This window comes from Podarcis pityusensis (genome assembly GCF_964106645.2).
Source record: "Podarcis pityusensis genome assembly, chromosome: 11".
In the NCBI taxonomy this organism is placed as follows: Eukaryota; Metazoa; Chordata; class Lepidosauria; order Squamata; family Lacertidae; genus Podarcis; species Podarcis pityusensis.
In genome coordinates, this window is record NC_138036.1 from 28,871,357 (window position 1) to 28,898,029 (window position 26,673).

A 26,673-nucleotide genomic window follows, 5' to 3' on the forward strand; every position below is an offset into this window, starting at 1 on the left:
AGGCTACAAAGTACTGACATTTAAAAGTTAGAGGACACCATTGCAATAAAAATGCTGTTATTTACACTAAAATAAAGCAAAGTAACCTTTGAAAGCAATTTATTGTAATCATGTATATAAATACCTTGCCTTAAGGTAAGTTTTAAAAATGCATATTTTGTAAAAGTTAACAACCGTTGTTCACTCTTGATAATTTAAAAATGACTTTTAATTTTACTTTTATGCCCAGTTTTGCTAAAGAAAAGTATTATTGCAATTATAAAATATATAAAACTTGCCATCACACCTTAGACTATTAAAAAATGTATAATAAATTAAATTAAACTTATGAGTATGCATATTTATATGACCTCATGCATTTATAAACCCCTTTCTCTGTCAAATGACACTAGTAGAAACCAGATTTGAAAATCTATATTTGCATGGTCCTCTACAGCAAGTGAGATATACCGCTAAGTAATTGGGTACAACCAGGCCTTTTTTCCAGCTGGAACTCACTGAGCAATTATCAACATATAAGAGGCCAAAACAAAGGAACTCTTCAAAATATCCCTCAAAAACACACCCCAATGTCTGTTTAGAGATAAGTTAATCATATGTTAGGAACATAAAACGTGTGGACAAGCCGAATCACAATAGCACTACTACCTTCTGCAAAGTGTTTGCCCCCACATTCTGCTTCTTTAAAACAATCAATTCTAACACTGAAATGCCTTGTAGTTGATTATGGCTTAGCATTTATGTACATTGATAGCAGTAGCTTTATGCAACAAAAAATATGCTTCTTACCATAGTGAGGGATGATTGCCCAGGCCATGGCGGATGCATAGATGCCCCCAATCATCCAAAACATGCAAAGCCAACTTAAGTGTTCTCCACGTTTTTCTCGAGCAAGAACTTCAGCAAAATAGGAGAATACAACTGGAACAGCTCCTCCAATCCTAATTGAAGACACAGAGTATAAATTGAATACAACCATAATAGAAACTATGAACAAGCACTGTCTTTATTTGTGTCTTTAATGGGTGGCATGCAAAACAACTATTTCACTACACCAGCCTTGTGTGTATGTAACACAGTTATGGTTTGTCTAGTCAAAGTGTGGTTTGCTTCAGTGTTCGAACTCAGCCCAGCACATTAACCATTGTTTATTTTCTAGCAACCAACAATAAGGTGAAGTGTTTGTTTTGGCTTACAAACCATGGTTTGTTTTGTCTAGTTTGGCGTTTTGACTGAATGCAATAACTTGTCTACAGTTTGGCGTTTTGACTGAATGCAATAACCTTGCTTGATCATGGTTTATTTGACAATCCCACCCCAGACGCTCACCAAGCTACAGTGACATGAGGTAAGAGCATTGTGGGGGACCCAGCTTGCTGGAGAAATGAGACATGGTTTGCTTTTTCCTCTGTTTGAAGATTTGAGGCTTGTTGAAATTAACTTAGCAAAGAAGAGAAGCAAGAGAAACAGGCTTAAAACAAATCATGCCTTTGCAGCTTGGGAGAACACAGCCACTAAATCTTTTGGTGCAGTTATGACTCAGGATATAGGCAAAAAAATTCAAATAATGTCTAAGAATTATTGGACTAAACTCTGTTTAAGAAAGAAACTATACAGTTTAGTTGTTATTGCATGGTCCTCTGTTGCATCAGGGTGTTCTTAGACCTCATATGTTGAATTTAAATGCAGAAGGCAACACAAGAATCATTCTCTCTTAATGAACTCTATCATTCAAAACTGTAGAAATGTTGAAAGGTTATAATATATTGTACTATTTCTCACATCATTTGGGTGAAATTTCCTCGTTTATTTTTTAAATTCAGTGGGCAAGTGCAGTGCAGTTGGCACCTAAGCACTTTTATTCATTACTACTATGTTACTTCTGAGTTTCTGTCATCACTATACAGGAACTGATAAGCAGCTCCCACTCTACATAAGCTGTTCTTCACATCTAAAATTAAGCCTTTGATTACCATAAGCTTCTGATTTCTGATGTCAGTAGTGACCATAATACTTAAAAAGACATGTGGGACAACAGAATCAGGACTGGGACTGCATTAAACATTTACCGCTGTATATCTGAGGAGCTTTTGCTATTTTCTGTTTTAATTAGTATATTTCATGTACCATTCAGCTGATCAAATTATTACTCCAGAGCCACTTTAAAAACGATAATGTAGGGGTATCTGATGTAATGTGTTGGGTTACTATGTCTGGACATCCCTGACATTGCTGTTTTTAGAGGTTTTCAATTGGTCACATCCATACCATACATTCAGAGCACATGTCTTCCCCAAAGAAGCATGGGAATTGTATTTTACCCTTTACTGAGCCACAAATCTCAGCACACTTAACAAACCACAGTTCCCAGGATTCTTTGGGGGAAAGCTACATGCTTTAAATGTATGGTGTGGATGTGGCTGACATTTGTAAATTTCCTTGACACACACGTAGAAGGCAATTCATAAATAAATAATAAAAAATGGCAATGTTTGCTAGGGTTTAGGGGAGTTGGCGTCCAGTAACATCTGTAGAGTAGCATAGTATTAGGTAATGGAGTTTTCCCATGGTTTTCCTATTGAAAATCAACTCTCCAAGCAGGCATTTGCAGCACCTTTTGGGGGCAATTAGCAAGTTAAAGCAAGCAGCTTTCAGTAGACAGGGGCGGACTTTGGTAATATGGTGCCCTGAGAATGGACAAATTTTTACACCCCCACCTAAGGATTTCTATTTTTCACAATGATTCCTTTTGGTACAGTTGGTACTGATTACTGAATACTTCAAAGTGTGTCTTGGCTCTCTGGGACTAACTTATTGTGCAAAAGGGACGAGTTCCTTTGCACTGTTATCGAGACCCTGGCTGACCCACATTTGAGAAAGTACTCCTGCATTATTTTATACAAGATTGGTTCATGCACTTGGAAAAGTATGCATGGATGTCCCTTTTAGCAAGATTTTGTACTCTGCTGCAGTTCATAAACACAAAACACACACGCATACTACATTACTCTGTGGTTTTTAGCAAAAACATTGCATAATCAAAGACCAAAGCAATGTGTGTTCCTCCCAGAAAGAAATCACCCCATTCCTTCCAAACTCTGCAAATTGACATTAGAGAAACAGAATGATTCCTGAAAAGAAAATGGTCAGAAAAAGAAAGGGTCCTGGTGTGTGTATGCTTGTAAAGATAGACCAGAATTTGCCACAAGGGACAAAAAGGGACATTTCTCAATGCTCTTTGTGGGGTAGGCATCTTAAACAATCACTACTACAAAATAGGCATATACCCTTCTTTAAGTTGTAACCCATATCCCTGCTACTCACTCTCTGTAGTGAAGGTTAGTATAATGAAAAGACTTTGGAAGCAACTTTTATCAGCTATGTCAGGGAACTACTATCAGCTCAGAGATGAGAGGTGGAAGGGCAGTTGTGTTATAGGGAACCTCCGAAAATCTTGCAAAACAGTTCCTCCTCTGGCGAGGAGGAAACCCCCACCTCCAGTGGAGAGGAGGTGCAGGGACCAGGGGATGCTAGGGAGAGCCTCAACACCGAGCCTGAGCAAATAGGAGAGGAGGGAAGTACCCCTTTGCCAGCGCCCATTTTGCGCAGTAGGTTTCGGCGAAGGGAGGGGTGGAGAAGGTTGGGGGTCACGCAATTGTTATGCTGGGGAAGGTACAAGAACCGACCACTTCCAGATTCTGCTAGCGATTCAGCCAGACATGAACTTACGACGCTCTTCACTGTAAATAGTTAGCACTAAGAATAAAGCCTGGAAAAGACAGGTCGGAGTCTTGCCTGTTTGCTCTCAAGCAACCACATCAGCATCTGACAAGCTATGATAATTAGATAGAACCCTGATGTTCATAAACAATGTATCTTTGCATACAAGATATTGGGGAGAATGAAATGGGAGAGAAAAGCTGCTCTCGTGCCTTACTTGTAAGCTTGTCAGATGGCATTTGACTGACAAGTGTGGTAACAGATTGTTGGACTGGATAAGGGAACTAGGGTCCCAAGAGGCTGTTGGACTCTACCTCCCATGAGCCCCAGCTAGTACGGCCATGATCAGGACTGAAGTCCAATAACATCTTCCCAGATGGGGTTACAAGTTCCCCATCCCTGCACTAATGCTTTGATCTGATCTGATCCAAGAAGGTTCTTCTCATTCATAACATTTCATGAAAATTTGTCCATCAGTGTGTTTGACAATCCCTGCTAGAACCCCTATGGTTTTGTGTGCCACAGAAGTTCTACCAAGAATTAGTGAACACAATGATTGTCACATTTTGCAAAATCTGATAACCTCCAAACTACTTCTCAGCAGTTCCCTCCAACCTAGTGACAAAATTATCTTTTCTATTTCCCTCCTTCCTTCCTTCCTTCCTAGCTCAGCTTTGGTTTGTTATTCAGAAAACCCAATGCATATGTACACAATTTATCATTTATCCCCTTTCCATTTTCTGCAAGCATCAGCAATATGCAGCCAAAACAGCAGTTACAGATAACATTATTCAGTCATATCCACACTAGACATTGAAAGCACCTTTATACAATTTTAACAGGCATTGAGAATTTGGGAATTGTAGGTCTGAGAGGTCAGCACCCTTAGCAAGCTACAATTCCCAGGACCTTTTGGGGGAAGCCATGAAAGTTAAAGTGGTATAAGGGTGCCTTAAATGTATGGTGTTTCTGTTACCTTATTTAAGAAGACATTCTCCAATACTTTTTTATATTCGAATCACCCCTGTTTATCTAACACAAAAGTATATCTTATTAATAGTTGAAACTGATTTGCTAAGCAGTCTAAACTTATAATAGTGGAATATTTTCTTCACATAAATTATATTTTTCCCAATTCAAAATCCTGCTCCAAGGCACAGCTGTCTATTCTATTTGTACATTACTAGAGGCAAACTATAATGTTTGAAATCAAATGTCCTCCCCTGCTGCAATTTTAACAACTACTTCAATCTCGCTGTTACCACCCTTGAGAAATTACTTTACAATGTTATAATATTTTCAGATATGTCAGTATTCCACACAAATCTTTAAGCAGTTGAACAAATCAAGGTATCACACTGGATGGAAAGAAAGCAGTAACTTCTAAATATTTTGGGACTCAAGTACTTAAAAGAGCACTTCCCCCAACACCAACCATCTTGGATCTTACACTCAGCAAGTGAGATTTCATTGGTGGTGGTGCCACCAATGTGACAGGGCCTTTTCAGTGGCGGTTCCCCATTTGTGGAATGCCCTCCCTGGTGAAGTGCACCTGTCTCTCCCTTATTTTATATATATAATATATAATAAGTTATATATATAACTTCATTAGATCCCTTAGACCTATCCAATTACCGCCCAGTTTCAAATCTTCCATATCTGGGTAAGGTAACTGAGAGAGCAGTTGCTGAACAACTTGGTAGGTTTCTGGAGGAAACATCGGCTTTAGATCCATTTCAGTCCGGTTTCCGTCCTGGTTTTGGGACCGAGACGGCTCTGGTTGCCCTAACAGATGATCTCCGTAGACAGCTGGATCGAGGCGGGTCAGGACTGGTGATCCTTTTAGATTTGTCAGCAGCCTTTGACATGGTCGATCATGATCTTTTGGACCACCGCCTCGCAGACGGCATAGCCCGTAACTGGCTGTGCTCTTTTATCTCTGGTCGGGGACAGAGGGTGGCACTAGGGAGGGAAATGTCGTCGCACCACTCCTTGGTGTGTGGAGTGCTGCAGGGCGCAATCCTCTCCCCAATGCTTTTTAACATCTTTATGCGCCCCCTTGCCCAGATTATCCGGAGCTTTGGGCTGGGTTGTCACCAATATGCTGATGACACTCAGCTCTATCTGCTGATGGATGGCCACACCGACTCGGCCCCGAACACACTGACCAGATGCTTGGAAGCTGTGGCTGGATGGTTTCGTGGGAGCCGATTGAAACTAAATCCTTCGAAGACAGAGGTCCTATGGCTGGGTCGGGATGGCATGGGGTTGAGGGACCAACTCCCTTCTCTTGCGGGGGCCCAATTAGTGCCATTGCCTTCCATTAAGAGTTTAGGTGTAATCCTTGACGCCTCTCTTTCCATGGAGGCGCAAGTTACAGCAACAGCCAAGGCAACATTTTTCCACCTTCGCCGCATCAAGCAGTTGGTCCCTTACCTTTCCCGCCCCGACCTGGCCACAGTGATCCATGCGACGGTCATCACCAGGCTTGACTACTGTAATTCGCTCTACGCGGGGCTGCCCTTGAAGCTGACCCAGAAACTCCAGCGGGTACAGAATGCTGCAGCGAGGCTCCTCACGGGGTCTTTGCCATGGGAGCATATTCACCCAGTGCTTTTCAAGCTGCACTGGCTCCCGGTGGAGTACAGGATCAGATTTAAGGTGCTGTTTTTGACCTTTAAAGCCCTTCACGGCCTAGGACCCTCATACCTACAGGACCGCCTCTCCCGGTATGCCCCACGGAGAGCCTCAAGGTCCATAAATAGCATCACCCTAGTGGTCCCGGCCCCTAAGGAAGTTAGATTGGCTTCAACCAGAGCCAGGGCCTTTTCAACTCTGGCTCTGGTCTGGTGGAACGCTCTGCCTCATGAGACCAGGGCCCTGCAGGATCTGATTTCTTTCCGCAGGGCCTGTAAGACAGAGTTGTTCTGCCTGGCCTTTGGCTTGGAGCCAATTTGATTCTCTCCCTCTCTTTCTTTTTTCTTTTCCTTCTCCTCCTGCGATGAGGCTACATTTTAATATTTTAATGTTTCAATATATTAATGTTGTATTTTTAATTTTGTTTTTAAGTTGTAATCATTTAACTTGTTTTTATTATTGCTTGTAAGCCGCTCTGAGCCCGGCCTTGGCTAGGGAGGGTGGGGTATAAATAAAAATTATTATTATTATTATTATTATTATTATTATTATTATACATTATTTGGGGACTGTAACTTACTACTTTTCTATTTTATTTATTTACATTGTGTCATAAAATATGTTAAATTTAGTGTAAAATATTAAAAGTATACTCAGCTCTCTGCATCTATCACCACTGATAATAATGCAAGGTGGTTAAATCCTAAGCTATGCAGTGTGTGAATTTCTAAATGGATTGTTTTGACATTTTTCTTTCAGGCATACAGTGACAGATGTGCAAGTGTAATTTTCAGCCAAGCCATGCCACTTTAAGTACCCCAATGTGGATCAAAGGAAAACAATATTCACTTTTTTTTAACCACTGACCCCTTCTTTGCATGGACTTTATCCATACAGGGCACCCTCACAGTGCAACAGGCTAGAGTCTGGACAGCGAGGCACAAGAGCAAATGCAGATTGAGAAAGTCTGAGTAAACACAAAGCCCAACCACAATACAGTGGTACCTTGGTTCTCAAACTTAATCTTTTCTGGGAGCTTCCTGCAGTTGAGCAGAAGCCATGTCAGATGTTTGGTTCTGAAAAACGTTCACAAACCAGAACACTTACTTCCGGGTTTGCAGCGTTTGGGAGCCAAAACATGTGAGTACCAAGGTGTTCAAGAACCAAGGTACGACTGTACCCTCAGTCATTCTTTGGGCTCTTGACAGCAGGATGGGAACAACAATGAACAAGCTTTTCCCCAGAACAGGGAAAGGTAAAGTTAAATTAGAAAATGAAAGGAATAAAGGAAGAGCTTACCCAAATCCAGAAAGTAAACGACAGAAGAGAAAGAAGCCATAGCCCTGGACAAATGATGAAAGGAAGGCAAAGAATCCATTGACAGACATACATATGAGAAGAGACTGTCTCCTTCCCACCTTGTCTGCCAAGCCTCCCCAGAAGAATGCCCCCACCATCATCCCAAGGTATACTATGCTACCTGCAACACACAAAAGAGAATATGTTACATTAGGAAGGACTGCATAGTTCTCAATATCAACTCCTAAGTCACTGTTCCTCCTCAACTCCCACACATGGCACAATTTACTTGCAAAACAACTATGTACATTTATTGTAGGTGAGTAATTTGAATACAGATTTGCAAAGGAAAAAACCACTCCTCTCATATGCATCCTTTGTTTCTGACTTACTGAAAATTTGGTACTTTTTTAGTTATAGGCACACAGCTGCAAGAAAGTAAAAGAAAAGGCAAGCAAATCTGGGGGTTGAGAGGTTTATATCCTACCTTTTCTTGCAAGGAGCTCAATATGGTGTAAATGGTCCTCCCCCTACCCATTTTGTCCTCAAAACAACCCTGTGAAGTTGACTGAGGGACTGTGCCTGGCTCACTGTCACTCAGTGAGCTTCATAGCTGAGCAGAGATGTGAACCCTGGTCTCCCAGATCCCAGTTCAACACTTGCCACCACACTGGCCCTATCCATCTTTCCACTGCAACATCCATGCTAGGTAGAGACATTATTACAGTTCAGGGGGACATTAAGCTGGGGGGGGGGTGTAAGCTGGAGCAGAGCCAGTGAGGGATGTGAGCTGAGGAAAGTCCCAAGAGCCAGTGGCGTAGCGTGGGGGTGCAGGGGGGGCCGGCCGCACCGGGCGCATCATCTGGGGGTTAGGGTTAGGGGGCGCAAATCCACGGGTTAGGGGGCGCAAATTACTTGCCTTGCCCCGGGTGCTGACAACCCACGCTACGCCCCTGCCAAGAGCCAGACAGAGTGGCCAGGGGGGCCATATTTGGTCCCAGAGCCTGACGTTCCCTATCCCTGCTACATAGCATCTCCTACCCAGAATTTTTCCATAAACAGTGGGCTAAAATTAGTTATGTGGATAAATCAATACCATGCAATTAACTAATGCAACTACGTTGCAGGAAAACTTTGTTATCAACAGGATTATTTTCCAAATCATGTGTGCGCTCTCAGAATGTGACCCTTTATAAATGGTTTCAGAAACCAGGATTATTTAAATTGCTTTAATAACAAAAGGGAGGAAATGAACAAGAGAGGATCAGATTTCTATATGCTGGGAAACTTGATAGGTCAGTGTACAAAACTCACTACAGATCATGCTTGCTTACAGCTGTTTTCTCTGATAACAGTGCACATTATAGTAATGACTCTGCAGCTTTATCGCTTGTGCTTCAAGAATATTTTAATTTCAATAAACATGCCTTTAAAGTGGGGGGCTCCAAAAGTCCAAGGATGCAGCCAAACCAACCATATAAAAGTATGTTTGTGTATATATAAATTTATTTTGTTTATTTATAAAAATATTTATAGACTGCCCCTTTATATAAATTATCAGGGTAGTATACAAGAAAATTGATGAGTACTATAAAACATTGAACAGGCTGCTGGCATAAAAAGATCTTCAAGAGGCATCTGAAACATATAGTAGCAAAACTATTGCACAGCATGGAACTGGTAAAAGTACATGGCTGGCTTCTAGTTGAAGCTAGCTGGGCTTCTGAAACACAGAAGAATGGGAACTAACAGTGCTTGTCCACATAATCTCAGAGACTGAATTGGAATATAAAGGCTCAGGAGGTCACTAGGTATACACACAACTATATATATATATATATGTATATATATGTAAACACACACATATGCATATGTGTTTATGTGATAAATATGCATGTTCATACATGCATGTGCACATACTCTTTATGGCATTTTAAAATAATTTTTACCTGCCTTGTTATCCACCAGCTCCACATTGCCTGATATTTGGAAACTGAAATGGTGGCACACAGAATACAATGCATAGAAGACCAATATATCTAATTATTAATAGGGGGTTGCCCTGATCCCTTCTATGCATTGTGTTCCACTCCAAAATGACATACAAATCAGAATCCAAAGTGGCCTTAAAATGAGGTGGGTGAGAGCTATTCTAATCCCACACTGTGAATAAGTTTGGCACAGATAAAGCCATATCTGAATGAACAGTTTATTGATTTAAACACACACAATGCCACACTTCAGTCTCTTCCCTACTGCTCAAGTAGCCAAATTAACAGGTAGTTAAGAGACTATAACATTTAATTGGATGGACACAAATATTGATTTATGTCCAACTTTTTACAATTAAGACAACTGCAGAACAGTAAAAATAGTATTTTTGTCTCTATTCTCACCCTGAGCGTAAAAGAAAAACCACCCCCTACTACTATAAAAATGAGATACTATGATGCAGCAACTACAGAACAGGGTTATTGAAAACCTAGTTAATCCCAGGTAATGATATGAAGTCACTGATGGATTACTTTAGTACTAGCGCTGAACGTATTATTTTGAAGGTATCTTCTCTTATCCGATAGTTCCCTCTGGCATTAGAGCGAAAATCCTAACTGACAAGCCTGAGATAAAGCCTACTTTGTTAAGTCTTTGTAATGCCTCTAATGCCTGGTTTCACTTTTCTCTGAAACTGAGGTGCCTCTGATACGTTTTCTCCCTCTCAGACTTTTGATGTGAAATGCAGCAACAGCATTCACGTAGTTCTCAATCGACCCTGTCATGGTAACAAATTGGTGTGACTCTGCAATTTGAAATGCACTTTTTATGGCAATACTCCAATCTCAGAGTGAGCATGAATGGTGCATGTGACTGAACAACACAATGTGTTTCCCATGCAATGTTCTGGGATTAATTCTTCTCACAAAGAAAAACCCTACAGCCGGTAATTGGCCATAGGATCACTCTACAGTCATATCTCTACATCATATCAGAAGCCCCTGTTTGGCAAACAGGGAAAATTCTGGATGAAGGACCAGCATGTTCAGGGGCTGGCATGACGACAACTTTCTGCTGACAATTGTCTCTTCCTACAATGCTTTCCCACCTGTGAGTTGCGGAAAAGTAATAGTGGCTTGAATCCCAACAAAGGCAGCATAGACACCAATAATTAAAAGCTCCCCCCACTGCAAAAAATCCTGTGAAATGTAGTTTGTTAATGGTGCTGGGAGTTGTAGCTCTGTGAAGCATAAACTACAGTTCCCGAGATTTGAGGGGGGAGGTAGGTGTGTGCGCTGCCAAAGCTGGCAATAGCATGATATTCAGTGTATTAAATGTGTCAAAAGTAATAGAAAACTTTTATTAGGTGACTAGCTGTATGAGATAAAGAAGCATCTTTGCATAAGCAGCCAACTTGGCTGTCTCTGATGCAAAAAAAATGAGCTTTTAAAAATGTTGCCTGATTTTGCGGGGTGGGGGAGAGATCTTTGTGTTCTCTTATGCCAACAGAAGTTGGGTCTAGTAAACGCTGACACATTCATTTTCATCAAAGAAAAAAATCATTCCAGCACAAGCAAACATGGGATTTCCTTAGCTATCAAAATGTGCTCCTCTAGGGAAAATAAAAAAATATTCACTGGATCTGAGGTCGTAATCCTTGGCCTCAGTAAGACAAGCAAGCAGTATAATCCAAAGAAGCAAAATGCACTGGGGATCATTCACATTTCAGGGTAGAGCACATAAAGCAGGAGAAATTAAATGTAGCACTGTGGCAATCATCCTGCCAATGCAAGCTTTTCAGCTTGCCAGATGGAATTATTCACCTCTCTGCCCCTGCTGCTTTGGGATTTCCTCTGACCCCACCCCAATTTTGGGAAGGTGTAGGCAGAGGCGGAAAGTCCCGTTGTGCTACTGGGATACGTTAGTTGAATCCCAGTATGTTTCTTAGCATGTATATATTGAGGTAGCTCATCTAAATGAATATAATGTCACATTGCTGTCTTACATCTCATCCTTTTCTGGGGGAAAAAAATCACCTCATCCCTTGACAGAACTTTCTTTTTTTTAAACAATTCCTTTCACTTAAAATATCTGTTCTAGACCAAAAAGTGCCTACCTGAAGATTTCAAGCATGGCATTTTGAAGCACTGCCTATTTATACTGTGGAGCAGTGAGAAATGGAAGATCCATAGCTCAGTGGTAAGAACAGATGCTAGAGGTCCTGTATTCAAGTTACTGCCACTCTCATCAGGTAGCAAGCATGGGAAAGACCCTGACCTGGGATCCTAGAATACCACAGCCAGTCAGAGCAGATGAGCTAGATGGATAAACAGACTGACCTAGTATAAGTCAACTTCCAATGCTAAAAACATCATCCAGTCCTCCGTGAGCCTTTCAATTCCCCATGAAAAAGAGGGTTGAAGCCTCAAACATTTCAGCTTCTCCATTTTGAAATGGGAGTATATACACATTAATGGCTTAAAATGTGGCAATGTTGTTTCCCTCAGCTGCGTTTGAAGTCATATTTGCATGCCGTTGTAGACATCAGAGAGAGGGCTGGGGTCTCTTCACCAGATGCACATTAGGGCTGTGCAATAAATTGCCATACCCTTGAGTACTGAAATAACATTGTGATAAGTAGTTCAACAAGGCAATATACTTGTGAACAAAAGGTGGACACATAACAGCTTCCGGGGGTAGCTCAGCTGAACAGGTACTTTACAGATAATTTGCAGGCACAGTGTCTCCAACTCTGTTTGCTCTCTCCCTCCTAACCCCTAAGCCCTCACACAAACCAGCATCTTCACTGGGTATCTTTCCACTTAGAGCTCAGCTAAGTATGCAGAGCCTGCTAAAAATCCAGGTGGGACCCCCCACAGCTAGACAATCAAAGAGGCAAAGTAAACAAAGAACTGGGAAGTGGAATGAGGGCTTCTGGGGGGTCCCTTCTGGGGGGGAGGAATGGAAGGGAGAAGATTTAGCTGGCTGCCTAATGCTGAAATGGGAGGTTGTGAGAATGATGGGGAGGGTGTTTTTCGGTAAGCAATGCAAGCAAATGAGTGTCTACTCACAAGCATGCCCTACCAGTGGCGTAGCGTGGGGGGTGCAGGGGGGGCCGGCCGCACCGGGCGCAACATCTGGGGGTTAGGGTTAGGGGGCGCAAATCCACGGGTTAGGGGGCGCAAATCCACGGGTTAGGGGGCGCAAATTACTTGCCTTGCCCCGGGTGCTGACAACCCACGCTACGCCACTGTGCCCTACTGAATAAAGCAAGGCTTATTACCAGGAAAGTAGAAGTTTAGTTGAACTCAGTGGGACTTATGCATGCACAGGTTGTACGTAGACCTCTGAATGGGGAAGCAGATGCAACTTGACTAGTAAATTACTTAAACTACTCTTAAATTGGTTGGAAATATATTAAATATAATATATGGAAGTTTATTTAATATTTTTATTAAATCTACTACTTCTTTACCATTTAAGGCCCTCCTCTGCCGCAGGAAGCCTCGTTAAGGCCCTCGGCTGCTGTGAGGAAGTGTAGCGCACCCTCCGCCATTGTGGGGAGGTATGGCAGGACCCTCTGCCACTGCAGAGGTGTGGCAAGGCTCTCTGCTGCGGGGAAGCCCAGTGCACGCTCCACCGCTGTGGGGCAGTATGGTGGGTCCTCTGCTGCCAACATAGATATATGCATATATCAAGATATATCAAGATATTGTGATATTTAGCTGGTGATATATCGTGATGTTGAAAATCAGATATCTTGCAGCCCTAATGCACATTACCTGATTTGTTTTTCTGTACCTGCAACGCCTGAACTGAAAGTTGTTATCTGCACATGCACAAAGGCTGTCTGAAATGTACACACCTCAGTTTATTCACAGCTTGCATTTTCAAATTAGATGGAAGCTCATTTGAGGAGAAACACATCAAAGGAGTATTTCTTGAAAAAATGCAAGACACAGGTAGATTGTGGGCAACTCAGCTTCAAAAAGAAAGCTGTGGGAGTGCACTGGAGCAAACGGTAATATGCATATAGCATGAGAGTGAATTAATATGACAAAAGGAATGGAATACACGTTATCAATTGCTATAGATGTTGTTGGACTCCAATTCCCATCAGCCACAGCAAGCATGGCCTACGGTTAGGGGTGATGGGAATTGAAGTCCAACAATTTCTGGAGGGAACCATATTGGCTACCCCTAGTCTAGAAGCAACTAGAAGCTGAAGCAAAGTGGGCAGGGACCTGAAATATCTCTTTGGTGGGAGGCAACCAGGTGTCCCGTAAGAGTATAGATAGTATGAACATTTGCCCTCTAGCATATTTTATTAATAAATGTTTTTATATGTGTGACACATTTTCTTCCAAAAGAGGCTTTAAGTCTCAGAATTTGGAATTCCCAGGAGCTGCGAAAATCAAATACACAAGTTCAGCATCTTGATAGATGAGGTCTTGTAAACCATGATTTATCTATCGTGCAAGATTATCGAAAGATGATGCCTGTGGAGAGCTCAATGATGTGTTAAAGATCTTCAGCTTTGTTTCAAAAGTAGATGTGACACCTAATGATTTAAACTGTGATGTATTTTCAGCCAAAGAAACCCAGACTGCTGAGGTGCCCACTCACACACAAATGAAGACAGAGACCTAATTAAATGTGCAAAGTCAACAAGGCTTTTTTCAACATATTTGCATTTCTATGAAACATGACCATTGGTTAATGGTATTATAATTAAAGTAGTACTAGAAGGTGGGAGTTTGATACTGGCATAGAGCAAATGAAATTTTGTGCAAGTTACATATCACTGGAGTGGGAAAGCAAGTAGTTCGTTCTTACTCAATTGCAGAGATGGGGTGTTTCCCCTGGTAACACCGTACTACACAGATTTGTATTTACTTATAATCCACTTGTCCAGTGCTTTTTTCTGGGGGGATGCAGGGGTACACATACCCCTAAACATTTTGTGAATCTAAGTTTGACCTCATTGAGGGGCAGTATTTCAATATGAGTAGGAAAATGAGAGTACCCCTAAACCTTTTTTAAAGAAAAAAAGCACTGCACTTGTCTCCCCAAGGGAAATGTCCAAGCTGCTCACGAAAAAGGCACAACATTGTCTAAAAACTGCAATATAAAATCAGTATAATCAAATACCAGGGAAAAGGAGAATAATTACATAAAAACAGCTAAATGGGAATATAACCACATCCAATGAAAATGTTATACTCTGGTGAGAAAGAGACAGATTATCCTTTTTTCAGAAAAGCAAGGGCAGGGGTTTTGGGGGGGGGGCTGCTCATGATGTGTATATGCACCTCTCTGTTATTTCACAGAGTTTGGTATTGATTTAAAACACTGACGGGAAACCTTGTCTTCCCATATGTTGTTGGACTACTTCTCCCATTATCCCTGAGCACTGGCCATGCTGACTAAGGCTGATGGGAGCTGGAGTCCAACAATATTTTGAGGGCCACAGGTTCCTCGCCCTTGATTTAAAGACATGTTTTACAAATGTTAGCATTGGGGCCAAACTCACTATGAGAAACAAAGCATCTCTCAAGAAAAACCATCTCCAGCCTTAGTAGCTATGGTTTTGCTTTATGCACTGAGAAGCACAAACATGTGTTCCGTTTCTCCAGCCCAACTTCTGGACAGAATGGCTCAATGCAACGCTGAACCTGCCCTAAAGATATTTGGTAGCAAAGCGCTTACTCAAATGCTCTCTGATCCAAACTCCATTAAAGTCTTGAAAACTGTGCAGAATAATTGTTTTGGGAAAATATACTGTCTACCATCAGGAATATCAGCAGCTTTTCATACAGAATCCAGGTGGCCAACAATTAAGACAAGAGCAAACTGAACTCAGTTAAAGTATATCTTTAAAAATTGCTACTACGCCTATTGAGTGTTTTCCTGCTATATGAAATAGCGGATGATAACCAGCTATGGACAGCAGCTTGCCAATTATCTTTTGGACTATTATTATTTTACAGAACCGTGCTCCGTTTGACCCTGAATAAGAGACAACTAAGGGATAGCTCAGTTGGTAGAATATAATTTCAGGGTCATGGGTTTGAGCCCCACATTGGGCAAAAAGATTCCTGTATTGCAGGGAGTTGGACTAGATAAGCCTTGTGGTCCCTTCCAACTCTACAATTCTAGGGATTGGTTGTACTGGATAGAATTAGAAACACTCACTCACTAGTGAATCCCCCCCCCCACCATGAACAGTCATTTTGTAATTGCACACCATTTCAAGTACTTTTGTAACACATCTCTGAATTATTCCTGCACAAGTCCCATTGAAACAAACCGAGCTGAGATTTCTCAAAACAGATTTTTCTGAGAAAATTTATGGAATTTCCTTTTTCTTTTTCACACACCCCACCCCTTGAAAAAAAGCAAATGATATTCTCCAATAATATTTTTTGTTACTGCCACCATTATTCTTCCAGAATGACAATGGGGCCAGGAGGATGCAAAATGGCAGCCAGGTTGCCAAGACACTTGGCTGCAGCTGCCACTTGTAGTGTCAGAGGGAGAGAGTGACAAAGTTGAGCTACTGCCACTACTAATGGAAAGCCCCACTCCCAGAGAAAGTGTTCAATAATTTCTCCTCCTCCAGGTCCACCACCACCACCAATTTCTTTGCCTACAACTACAATAGATAATTTTGAGAGGCCACTTGCACCCAGTTCTATTCAAACACTCCTAATGATGAGGCTCTTTCTTCCATCTCTTTGTTACACAGTATTGACATGTATTCTTGATACTAAGCTATGCAGCATGTTATCAACATATTATATTTATTCTGGATTCATAACCCTGCGGTTTTTTTGTCCTATGATTTAGGAACAGCTACTTATTTTTATTGGTCATGACGAAGGGCAGATGAAAATCTTTTCTTTTTACACATACAACAAAACAAAAGAGACCCATGGTGGTATCTTAAAATACATTTTATGAGCCTCACATGCAGCGCTAACAAAGCAAATTTAGTTATTTGTTTTCATCAGAGAGAGCACTGTCAAATACATACTAGACAATATCTGTCTAATTTATGACACAAGCCAGGCGAGGATGTAAATAATACTCACCAAGCCATCCTGATCCAGAATTAGGGATACACATGTCTGTCTCAGCACTGGGCAATACAAATCCAACCACAAAAACTTCCACCCCGTCAGCCATCAGCGCCATCCCAAGAACAAAGAAGAGGGCCCACTGAAAACGTCCATGCCCACATTCCTGAATGATGAGCTCATACTGCTGTGCCAATTCTTCTTCATCAGCTTTTCTCTCTGTTTCCAGTTCAAGACGATCTTTGTAGTCGTCTCGTACAGGCTGACCTAAGGCTCCAATTCCATCCTTGTTCTGAGTCGCATTTGGGATTCCCTGATATTCCCCCTCATAAATCTCATCATCTTCATCATGCCCTTCAGTCGCGTCACTTGATCCTTCATCTTCATTCGCCTCCCCACCGTAATTTCCTTCTTGGGTATAGTATTCATCATCTTCTCTGCCTTGGAATCTATTGTAAGATCTTTCCGTATATTCGTCTTGAGCCTTCTCTACAACTGCATTCCCTTTCCTCCCTGTCTGTTTCTTGACTACCTTGGCAATGTCCTGAGCCCCTCTCACTAATGAAGTATTATCTTCCATCTTGTAAGCTCCATCCATCTTGTGTTAATCAATGTGTGACTGAACTGATTCCGTGTGCAAGGGAACTATTGTGTGCTGGAGAGCAGCAGCAAGAGACTCCCAAGACACATTCGGTTCCGAAACAAGACCTAGGAGAAGAAAAACAAACACAAGAAAATATTTTACGTTTTGTTTGTTCTGCATAGAATCACAAAACTAAAAAAGAACACAGGATCTACAGTCACCGTTGCTCAAGAGGCAAGACTATCTGCCCACCAGTTCCCCATGGATTAACCCACACTATTGCTAACCAAGAGTGCACCAAAAGCAGAGAACTGGTGCACTGCAGAAAGGCTCCTGCAGAGTAAATAGCTCCTGATGACACAAGGAAGGAACCCAAAAGGGGAAAGCAAAAAACGTTCAGGTATTTTTGCTGGCTTCTCTCATTTACATGCAGTAGCGTCACTTTCCAACATACAGCTTAAAACACATGGGTTTGTGTGTCACGAACATATTACAGATACAAATATGTATTATGAAAGGTAACTGAAGCATTTCCAAAAAGAAAACAGTAGCTTGATATATAGTACTATTTGCTGTTTCTCAGTCGTATCAGTCCTGCTGTTTATAATGATGAGCGCTGCTGAATTTTGAAATTCGTCGTTTGGAAGACCTAATAACAGCAACTGGTAATGTTTACCTCAAAATACAAGGTGAGGATTACAGCCACATTTCATTCTTAGGCTTGGATTTCAGTCCAAATGGGAGAAGTCAACTTCTTCTTCCTTCCCTTCCTGTCTTATTTCAAATACCCTCCCACTCTCTTGAGAGGGGGAAAGCTCTACGCCCCCACCCCACCCCAGCTCCCTGATCTCTCTTTCCTTCCACCTACCCAGCATGTAGCTATGACTGCAAGGTAGCCACCAGGGGTGCTGGAAAATGTAGTTTCCCCTTTAGTATTTCCCAGGGCTTCTATTTTACAAGTATTGGGGGAGTAGTCCATTTTTCAAAGTGTATTTAGGAATGTAAGCATAATCACATGTTCAATGAATACATCAGAGGGATAGCAAAGCATACATGCTGACCCTACTTCTCTTGACCAAGTGTTCATCCAAACATGTAGAGCACTTGCAGATACAAAATTGTGCACCTTTTGTGTCTTTTCAAGCTTTCAGATCCTTAATTTTAGGGTACAAGAAGATTGCATTCACCGAATGCCCTTCTGTGCATTCATTTAAGGCAATATTGTTGCATAAAACCGTTCATCCACCTCAAATAACATGGCACACTGTGGGGATTTGGTTTTTGCTCTGTGAAGAAAAAGTGGGGAACTGCAAGCTTGCATGTCGGATTCATTCCCTGGGGCTCTCCTGCTTACCCCTCCCCTACTACAATCAGGCTTGCAAAAAAGCGTTTATTCGCTCCTATCAAAGTCCTGTTTCAAACACCAGAAGGGAATTAACAGAAGGGGGTATGCAGCTGGGAAGGGGAGGGTTTAAAGCATAATTGTTGCAGTGAGGTGGGCCAATCTTCCCAAAGAGTCCATTTGGGGATGGCCAGGTGAACCCTTCCCCCCCCCACCCCTCAGGGACAATCTGCCAGAAGATCACTCCTATTCTGGCTGTTAGAAAAAAGTTGAAATGCTTTTTTCAAGCCAAATTTTATGCATGTTTGTATGCAGTATTTGTGAGTGTGGCATGATTCCCCCCCTCTCTCTCTCTCTCTCTCTCTCTCTCTGTGTGTGTGTGTGTGTGTGTGAGAGAGAGAGAGAGAGAGAGAGAGAGATATGCAGGAAAGTGTTCACACTCCATTTTGTGTTGGCTATGCACACTGTTGGCCTATGGCCAACCCCACACCTGCTGTGAAGTCTTCACACTGTCTAAGGATTCCAACTTGTGTTCTTAAGTGTTTCATCTACAGTCGTACCTTGGATCCCGAACGCATTGTGAGTCAAATGTTTTGACTCCTGAATGCCGCAAACCCAGAAGTGAGTGTTCCAGTTTGTGAACGTTCTTTGGAACCCGAACATCCTGCAGCCAATCGGAAGCCTCGCATTGGTTTCCGAATGTTTTGGAAGTCAAACGGACTTCCAGAATGGATTCCATTCGGCTTCCGAGGTACGACTGTATAAGAAATTAATGACACTTGAAGGCCAACACATAGTGAAGGCAATCCAATTAGAAAGAAAGCCACACGTCTTTACAGGGACTGAGACCTTCCTCCCAAACACTCTTATCACAATGATTTAGAATTCTGCTAAGTCGGGAAAAGGGAGGAATTGCAGCCACACAATAACATTTTCCAATGATTAAGTGATAGTGTATTATGTTCTGAGAGCAGCTCATGAGTGGAACATCTTTGATTTAAAATCTGCCTGACATTTCCCAAAACATCTCATGAAAACGACACTATAAAGAAGGTGACCTCAGCATGCAAAGTTTGCGTTGTGCAATATATCATGTAAAGGTAATGTGATTTTGTGTAATTCGTAACTGAAAGCTTAGCCTGACAAGAAAATGCTGGAAGTCAGGATAGGGAACAAGAGAACTGATTCTATCCAAAGCCTACATATAATACTGATTATTAATTTTGCCTCATATTCCCTCACAAAGCTAAATCACTTTGTGATCCTTCAGCGTTTCATTACAAGCAGTTCTTTCTTCCTGTTCTTCTCTGTTGTTGGGGGGCGAGGGCTGAAATTTTTCAGGAACTGGCAGGGACAGTGCACCTCATTTCCCCACCTGAGGCAAAATGGGAAAGTGCCTTCCACCCTACCGAAGCTTCCTTTAGTTGGGTTGCATGGCAGTGCCTGCAAAGCAGCAGCAACGGATTCCAGCTAGTTCTCACGAAATCTCATGCACTGTGAGAAATTTCTCAAGTTCTCGGCAACATCTCGCAAGAAGCCACCACTGCTGCTGTTGCTGCTTCTCTGCACCCATGGGGGTGCTGCCTCTTGGATTTCTGTTGCCAAAGGCAGCTGCCTCAGCCCACCTTACGGGCAGCCAGGTCCTGGGAACAGGAGATGTTTGGGGAGGGGGAAATAGTGCTTAACAGAGAAACAACAGAGGCAGCTTCCTGTCCTCCACCCCACACCCTTTTTGGACCTGTTTTTCTGGGTCTGTGAGTGGCAACAGCCTGTAATCTACTCTACAGTGCCTCAAAAATGAGCTGTCATGTGCAGGCTGCCTTAATTTCTAGGGCTCTTTGAGGAAGGAGCAATGCAGTAGAGATGGACAGACTTCAACTCAGGGCCCTTCCAGACAACCTTTTTATTGCATATTCATAATTATCTGTGCTGTGATATTATCAAGGCGTTCCACATTATCCCTCTTTCAATCTTGCTTGTACCTGCAAAACTTGTCACACTGCTTCATTTTCAATCAGTGCTTAACCCATAACTCCCAGACTCCACATTGCAGCTTTGGTTTCCCAAAACTTGAACTTATTTCTTAATACATTTTGTTTGGATAATCTTTGCAAAATTCAGGTAGTGAATACTTAATGTTTTCCCGAGGGGAAGGGTCATCTTTAGGCCCAAAGTGCCTCAGTACTCATGGATGCAAAGTTATAGGCTAGTCTTGCCTGCTTGTACCACACCTGACAATTTAGTATGACTTAGCCAGATATGTGAACTGCCTCCACTAAAAGTATAATATTGAATATTGATATTGAAAACCGTATATCGCACTGCCCTGGTATACAGTTCTTAGGATGAAAAGGTGTTTTTCATAAATTGTGTATGAATAAAGGTGTTATGTTAGTATTAAGGGTGTTCTTTCAATATAGTTGGTTTTGAGTTCCCCAAGGTATCAAGCAACAGTAAGCACACTCTCTGTTAATTGTGTGTTCCTTCAGTTACAAAACAGATGCTCTTATGCTTTATCTTATATTCTGATAAGAAGGATGGATAAGAAGGAATCCTCATAAGGACAGCACTTATATGTGACAAATGATGCAATATTAATACAATATTAATGTTCAGGTATATGCTGAATCTCTTACAGAATATATGTGATTTCCTAAGATGTTTTTAAGTCACAGGAACAGTCTGAGAACCAGATGTAAAGATGATCTCATTTTATAATTGATGTTATATTTAGTATGTCTGCTGGTATGAATGGATATGAATGTCTGAAGTATGAATGAGAAGCGGATGGTTAGTGGCTCTGAAGAATAAATGAATAAATAAAGTTATTGAATCAAAGACAAAGAACTGCTTAAATTAATTTACAAAGGACTATTGCATTGAAAGGGACGCGGGTGGCGCTGTGGGTTAAACCACAGAGCCTAGGACTTGCCGATCAGAAGGTCGTCGGTTCGAATCCCCGCGACGGAGTGAGCTCCCGTTGCTTGGTCCCTGCTCCTGCCAACCTAGCAGTTCAAAAGCACGTCAAAGTGCAAGTAGATAAATAGGTACCGCTCCAGCGGGAAGGTAAACGGCATTTCCGTGTGCTGCTCTGGTTCGACAGAAGCGGCTTAGTCATGCTGGCCACATGACCCGGAAGCTGTACGCCGGCTCCCTCAGCCAATAAAGTGAGATGAGCACTGCAACCCCAAAGTCAGCCACAACTGGACCTAATGGTCAGGGGTCCCTTTACCTTTACCTTATTGCATTGAAGGTGGAAGAGTTTGGATTTGATATCCCGCTTTATCACTACCTGAAGGAGTCTCAAAGCGGCTAACATTCTCCTTTCCCTTCCTCCCCCACAACAAACACCCTGTGAGGTGAGTGGGGCTGAGAGGCTTCAAAGAAGTGTGACTAGCCCAAGGTCACCAAGCAGCTGCATGTGGAGGAGCGGAGATGAGAACCTGGTTCACCAGATTATGAGTCTATCACTCTTAACCACTACACTACACTGGCTAGACTAAGAACCATTATCAAACTATTGAATATTGAGCCAGCTAAACAGGATGGATGAACAGTGAACCAGTTACTGGACTGTGCAATACAGGATGAGCAGTATGACAACATGTCTGGGTGAATCAGGGGACAAAGTGAGAAGATGATTGAGATAAATGACTGTTCTTAAAAAAGACATGTTGAAAGAAACATGCTATTCATAAAGACAGTATGACAACATAACGGAAACCAGACTGTTTTCAACTAATAACTATTCTTATCTATTTGAGGAACCAGCATGATGACAGCTATCAACCTCCTTCAATACAAGACAATGTAACCAAAAGGGGACCTGAGCCTTGGGAAGGCCTGGTGAACTTTGTGTGCTGTCCTACCTGCAGGAGGATGCCATCCATAGACTCTTAAAAGAGACTGGCCATCTCTTTTAGTGGGTCCAACCATCTGGTAGGTATGAAAGTAATGAATGAATGAATGAGTGAACGAGTTTTTATTGCTTATTGCTTGTTAAATAATAAAGGGTTGTACTCTTATGAGATTTGTGTCATTTTGTCTTTCTTGAAAACGCTCTGATAAAAAGGAACTTAACTCTGTTTTCATGACACAATGGTAAGCCAAACAGTGGCTTACTGAGAGAAGAAACATGTTTGCTTACAGAGAAGAGCTTGCAGCTGCTTTGTTCCTCCTTGGTCCTTTTCACTGCCATAGCAGACTACACTGAGCCAAAGTTTGGCTTAGCAGACTATCCAATCCAGGACTCATGGCTAAACTCTCTCCGCACAAACTATGAGTGCTAGAATGAAGAGCACTCCCTGCTGCAAGGCCCATTTCCACCTGGCCTAGGAGGCGGAGCCCACACCCACCCTAAACAGCTAAAAGACTCCTGGGAGACCAGAGGGACATTGCTGGAATAACTCTTGGGGTGGGACAACTGGCTGAAATGTTTTAAAAGGTTCTAATTTTGGTTCCTCTGCTTCATTTTTGTCAGGTTGGGGTTGATTAAATTGTTTAGTTGGAGCTGGTGATTACTTTAATTTGGGTATAATTGTAAACTGTTTATTATTATTGTCGTTGTTATTATTGTTGTTATTGGTTTCTATTGATTTATTGGTTGGTTTGTTGCTTGTATAGGGTATTTTGTTTTTTAATGTTTGGTGTTTTGTTGTGTTTTTATATATGTTGTAAGCTGCACAGAGTGGGGAGACCCAGCCAGATGGGCAGGATATATTTGCTCTTGGCTTGTTCTTGGCTTTCAAATTTGGCTCACTGTGTCCTGTGAACCAGCCTAATTCCCCCTAATCACATTTAAAACATCATTTAAATCAAGAATGGGCAGTCTTTGGATTTGTGGGATCCACTTTGTTTTTTACTAGAATTCTGAGATCCACTAATCAGAGCCAGGTGCAAAACAAGTCAATCAGCATCTGCATAGATCAGAGATTCTAAGACAAAACTCTTGAAGTGGCTAGCATAGATGCACAAACACCTCATATTTTACAAGTGAGGAATACTGTCACTAAGAGGTAAGGACAAGGCCAACCATCATGGGGACCTGGATCTTTTAACAAGTTATTTTTGCCTCAGACCCCAAATTTGCCCATCAAGCAGGTGCAGTAATAGGGGTGGAAAAGGAGGAACAATGTGTCTTGGCATGGCAAAACAGACAGCAGCAAATCTTCTGCTTTTATGGAAATGTAATATCTGGCTTTGAACAGTGCAATAATTCAATTTAGATTATGCTTAATTATTACTTTTTGAGACAGTAATATATTTTATTAATATACCCAGTTTTCTACAAAGAACTAATAAGAACTTCCTGGCAGTCTAGTCTCTTGCTCTTAGAAATTATTGTTAGTATACTGTCTAAAATAGGGTTGTTACACACACAAAAACCTGTAGCCAAATAACTGTCTGGGTAATAATGTAACGTATTTGCATATTAATAAAACATCCATCATCCTGAAGGGAAACAACACTCAATTTTGAGATTATGCACATTACTTTTTACTTTTAGTATTACTTGTTTATTATATTTCTAAACTACCCTTCATGTACCAGGATCACTGGGCATGTTACAAGATTCATATTAGAACAGCAATATAACAAAAAATAAGAACAATAATAAAATAATTAAACCAATTACTAAAACTATTCAAACAATTACAATAATTATATTTCTGCAACAAACAAGGCATTATTTTTTAATGCAAGTACTTAGAAAAATCCCAGATCAGCTTTATCACCTTTTGTATACCTGTTCTATGATAGCGCCCACCAGTAGTGTTTGTATGTAAAGGTAAAGGGACCCCTGACCATTAGGTCCAGTCGTGGCCGACTCTGGGGTTGTGGCACTCATCTGGCTTTATTGACCAAGGGAGCCGGCATTCAGCTTCTGGGTCATGTGGCTAGCATGACTAAGCCGCTTCTGGCGAACCAGAGCAGCGCATGGAAACACCGTTTACCTTCCCACCGGAGTGGTACCTATTGATCTACTTGCACTTTGACGTGCTTTCGAACTGCTAGGTTGGCAGGAGCTGGGACCAAGCAACGGGAGCTCACCCCATCGCAGGGATTCCAACCACTGACTTTCTGATCAGCAAGCCCTAGGCTCTGTGGTTTAACCCACAGCACTACCCACGTCCCTTGTGTTTGTATGTACTTGTATTAAAAAGTAATTAACTTTTTAAAACAAAAAAACAAAAAACCTTCCTGGTTAACTGAGGGCATGTTGAATTGACTAAACATTGCAGTACCATTATTTTCTACCTGCTACTAAAACAGAACCATAGCCTATCCACCATGCTACTTCTCCTTAGATTCATTTTATCTATATTTGTGTGTCGTTAACATCAGTTGTCAGCATCAAAGTGAAATAATTCCACAGCATTTCTAAGCTGAACAGAGCGAGCCTGGAAAACAGCAATGGGGCAAGTTCTATGCTTTGATGGCATGAAGAAGAAGAAAAAATATTTTCAGTGCTGTATTATTGTCTCTGCATCTCTGCTATGTTACCTGCCATGAATCTGTTTATCTGGGATAAGTTTTCTGTCTTTACAGAAATTACACTAAGCATTTCTGACATGGATGCAGTATTTCCAAATATATACAGTATGTATTTTCTTCCTGAACATTTCCCACATTTCATCTTCCCACTTTTAAACGCATTTCATAATTTATGTTGAAGAGGTAGTGAAGCAAAAGAGCAGCTGGTTTACACATCTGCCTATTCACACCAAGAAATGTGAGTTGTTAGAATACAGCAGTGCCCCCAACGAATGTTCCTTCATTTGGATGAAAAACCCCTCATTTCAACTTCTTTAAAGCAATGAAACAAATTTCTAGCTCACACCTCAACTCAAACTCCAAACTCTTTGTCATTGTAACTGACAGACAGTTGAGGGAGAGAGGCCTGCCCATTTTGTTGTCTGGCACAGAGCCACTTCTTTTGCTACCTTAATGACCCATACTTAGAGGGCCATTACCTCACCAGGAAGCTCACCTGGCTATTCCAGGAATTGAATCCATGATGGATCCAAGAATTAGGAGGCATACAGCCTACCCACAGACACACAGCCCACAAACTCATAGTGGTATGTTTCCTCATCGTAATTCTTTCCCCTACACCAGGGGTCAGCAAACTTTTTAAGCAGGGGGCCGGTCCACTGTCCCTCAGAACTTGTGGGGGGCCGGACTATATTTTGAAAAAAGAAAGAACGAGTTCCTATGCCCCACAAATAACCCAGAGATGCATTTTAAATAAAAGGACACATTCTACTCATGTAAAAACACCAGGCAGCCTCACAAATAACCCAGAGATGCATCTTAAATAAAATTACACGTTCTACTCATGTAAAAACACACTGATTCCAGGACTGTCCCCAGGCCGGATTTAGAAGGCGAGTGGGCCGGATTCGGCCCCTGGGCCTTAGTTTGCCTACCCATGCCCTACACTTTTAAAACAAGCTTTAAAAAATTATTTCATCATTTTTAAAAAAACAATTGCCAGATTTGTCTGGGGTCTGTCTGTTAAGTGACTTAGAAGTTTGAAGGAAGGAACTGACTGGCAAACACGTAATGCTCACTGGAAGGATCAAATGATGGTGAACTAGGAAAGAAACAGCAAAGCAAGCACATCAGAGAATGGATCAGTGGGTCTGAGCATGGAAAGGAAGGCTACATTTGAAAAGAACAGAAAGAAGAGCTTCCTTTTGCTTGGAGGAAAGAATGGCATCAGTACTAACAATGAAGTTACATAACAAACGGGTAAACATAGAGCCAAGTAATGGGTAGCTTTAAAAAATAACAACCAATGCGACAAAGCTGCTTCCAACATTTTGCTGGCTGCGCAAATAATGTGATATATTCTGATTGTGTCAAAATTAATTTCTAATTGATTGTTGAGTAAGGAACAAACTAGAGAGCATTCTCCCCGAACAGCTTTGTAATTAATAGGTCTTCACTTTGAGGTCTATTCATGTTATCCATATCACCGGTGAAATATATATGCTCTGCATGTTGCTATAGCTGAA

General features: G+C 41.6%; 1 protein-coding gene across 4 annotated transcripts in view; it reads right to left on the reverse strand.

Moving 5' to 3' along the window:
- Positions 1-26,673, reverse strand: part of SV2C (synaptic vesicle glycoprotein 2C) — a 106,328-nt gene that overhangs the window by 55,258 nt on the left and 24,397 nt on the right. For all 4 annotated transcript variants that reach the window (XR_013977162.1, XR_013977163.1, XM_080972612.1 and 1 more), the window contains exons 2-4: positions 16,743-17,435; positions 7,657-7,837; positions 790-941 (exon numbers count right to left, since the gene is read on the reverse strand). Coding sequence is in view for 2 of the 4 variants with exons in the window: in XM_080972612.1 (XP_080828738.1) it covers positions 790-941; positions 7,657-7,837; positions 16,743-17,325 (916 nt within the window). In the remaining 2 variants the exon portion in view is untranslated. The remainder of the gene's footprint in view (positions 1-789; positions 942-7,656; positions 7,838-16,742; positions 17,436-26,673) is intronic.